The sequence below is a fragment of the Carlito syrichta genome, unplaced genomic scaffold, assembly GCF_000164805.1.
Source record: "Carlito syrichta isolate Samal-C Ts95f unplaced genomic scaffold, Tarsius_syrichta-2.0.1 Scaffold311780, whole genome shotgun sequence".
In the NCBI taxonomy this organism is placed as follows: Eukaryota; Metazoa; Chordata; class Mammalia; order Primates; family Tarsiidae; genus Carlito; species Carlito syrichta.
Window position 1 is genome coordinate 924356 of NW_007255876.1, and position 2633 is coordinate 926988.

The 2633-nt window shown below is 36.1% G+C and overlaps 1 protein-coding gene across 1 annotated transcript; it reads right to left on the bottom strand.

Moving 5' to 3' along the window:
• Nucleotides 1-240: 240 nt before the first annotated feature.
• LOC103271590 (C-X-C motif chemokine 11) lies at nucleotides 241-1735 on the bottom strand. The gene is made up of 4 exons (XM_008069068.1): nucleotides 1473-1735; nucleotides 762-888; nucleotides 596-668; nucleotides 241-364 (listed from the first exon to the last, which is right to left on the bottom strand). The coding sequence occupies exons 1-4, from the start codon at nucleotides 1531-1533 to the stop codon at nucleotides 323-325; spliced, it is 303 nt and encodes a 100-aa protein (XP_008067259.1). The 5' UTR covers nucleotides 1534-1735; the 3' UTR covers nucleotides 241-322.
• Nucleotides 1736-2633: the final 898 nt, after the last annotated feature.

Below are 2633 nucleotides of genomic sequence, written 5' to 3' on the forward strand. Positions count from 1 at the left end.
AAATTGCTTGAGGAATGTTTACCTATACATATTTTTTGACTTACAAGGGCTCAGCACCAGTAAGAGTGTTAATGTCTCCATCTTAACCACAGATAATAATATGGAATATACATCAATACAGACAGATGACTTCTAGAGACAGAAATGTTTTCACTGTCACAACAGGATATTTATAAGCATCAAATCTTCTAGAAGCTTCTCTAACCTAGAAATGCATAAATGTACATTGCAAGAGGTAAAAGTTTCCTATTGCAGAATTCTAGTCACTTCAGTAGTCACAGTTAAACTTGTTCCGGGTTTTCAAATCCTCTTTTCCAGGACTTCATACATTTTGGTATTTTAAAAAATTCTTTCTTTCAAGTTTCTGTAATGAGAAAAAGATAGTTTTATTTACCTGGAATGTTCTCGTTTCTCTCATGACAGGTAAAAACACATAACAGGAAAGGGATGCTATTATAACCAAGAATCCAGTAACATAATATTTCACACAGAATCATAGCAGAATCTTTCTGCAGTTGTCTAATTTATTTTCTTTTTTCAAAAGATCTGTCTTGGATAAAACAGATTACAACATGAAAGTAATCTGGTAACCTACCTTGATTATGAGTTTCGCTTGCTTTGATCTGGGATTTAGGCATCGTTGTCCTTTATGTTCTTTTAGAGTGACACTGTTAAGGGGACATACAGGAGTTACAGTTTGAATGGAAATACATGAACAGAAAAGCCCCGCCATTGTCACGTTCAGCAAACTTGTTACTTACATCACTTCTGTTTTGTCACAGTTGTTACTTGGGTAAATTATGGAGGCTTTCTCAATATCTGCCACCTTCACTGCTTTTGCTCCAGGGCCTATGCAAAGACAACGTCCCCCTCGAAACATGGGGAAACCTAGAATAGATCATAGCCTTAGTAATGCATCTGATTGCAACTGGTGGCTTCGGTTTATAATCCTGGTGATGGATGTAAGCAGAGCTTTCATTAAGGGTAAAGATAGTAATTTGTCAGATAGCACTTGACACAGCAGTTACTGGGAAAGGAGTTAAGTAAGATGTTGATGATTTTCTCTTTAAATTTGTCAGCAAACCATTAAAAAATAAAGGGAAGCATGAAGAAAGGTTACTGGAGGTGAAGCTTGTTTTGGCCCTTGGTTTTATCCTTAAGAATTTTCCCAGGAAGCTGCTAACATTCTCTTACATAAAATTTCCTTAACAGACATTTACAACTATCGCTAAAGGCTTTTGGCAGTTCTTGTAGCCAAATAAAAAATTTCATGAAGTTTATTATCTCTAGTTTCAATAATCATCTCTAGTGCCTTAAACATTTCCAGCGTTCCCCTGCCAAAGCTGCAGTAACTTCAAATCTGTGAGATCAAATAAAAATTCATCATGTCTTTCAGAATAAAAGTGGAGGAAAAGACATTTGAAACATTAGAAAAGGAATTTATAGGCTGAGAAATAAAAAGCACCATCTACCTTGAGCAATTGTAGCACAGAATATCACAGCCACAACTATCACCATGTCCTTCACGCTCATGTTTGTTTATCGTCCTTGCTGCTGGTGCTGCTGCTGCCTTGGCACTCTTCTTGGAGGGAATAGAAATGATGGGCATGAAAGGAAACTCTTAATTGGTATTTATAGAGCATTGACTATAACAATAATCCTTTTATGGCAACAGGAATTTCCCTCCTTGGGTTATCCTCCTTTCTTGCTTCCAAGAGTTTCTGTTTTGTTTTCTTCTAAGTGTTACTGTCCTTTCCTATATGTAGTCGTTTTGAAAGTGGTAAGAATGTGAAAGCACTCTGTAAAGGGCAGCATTCATTGAGAACAGAGTCTATCCAGATGGGAACCAGCCTTCTTAAGGTTCTTTTCCTAGAAATCCATTGAACTGTTGGGCTACTCTGGGTAGTGGAATTCTGATGGCCATTCATTCAGGAAGGTTGTCTTCCTGTTTTCATTCCTTTCACTGTCCATCTTTCACATAACTGTACAAAAGAATATTCTAGAAAAAAATTTTAATATCTGGCTTGCTTTTACGTCCAAACTCTATCATAGATAAGACCTATTTTATTTGACATCTTATTATCTTATATTTTTGCCTATAATTGCACTTCTAAGGAAGTCTCCCTGTATTTCTGTACATATATTCATTTTTTGCGTTTTTAACTATTTTTACTTTCTAAACATTTTAGCACTGTTATTTAGCACATAACCTTGTATGAATTGTATTATGGATTTGTAAAAAAAAATACATCCTCTTTCTTCATGTGATGTTTTTATCTTAGATTCTGCTTTGGTGTAATCCCTGTTTTTTATCTTTACTATTTTCCTCTTAAGCTTCCTTAATCTTTGTTTTAAGTGTGTCACTTCTAGACACTTAAGTGTGTCACTTGGAGACACTTAACTTCCTAATGGATGAGTATGGTAATTACTTATCATAAGTATGGAGTAACTGGTAATCTGTATTTTAAACTTCTTTTTTTCTTTAAGAGACAGATTCATGCTGTGTGGTCCAGGCTGGAGTGCAGTAGTGTAATTATAGCTCACGCAGCCTCGAACTCCTGGGCTCCAGTGATCCTTCCCACTCAGTGGCTGGGACTACAGGCATGTGCTACCATGTCTTGCTAATTGTTATA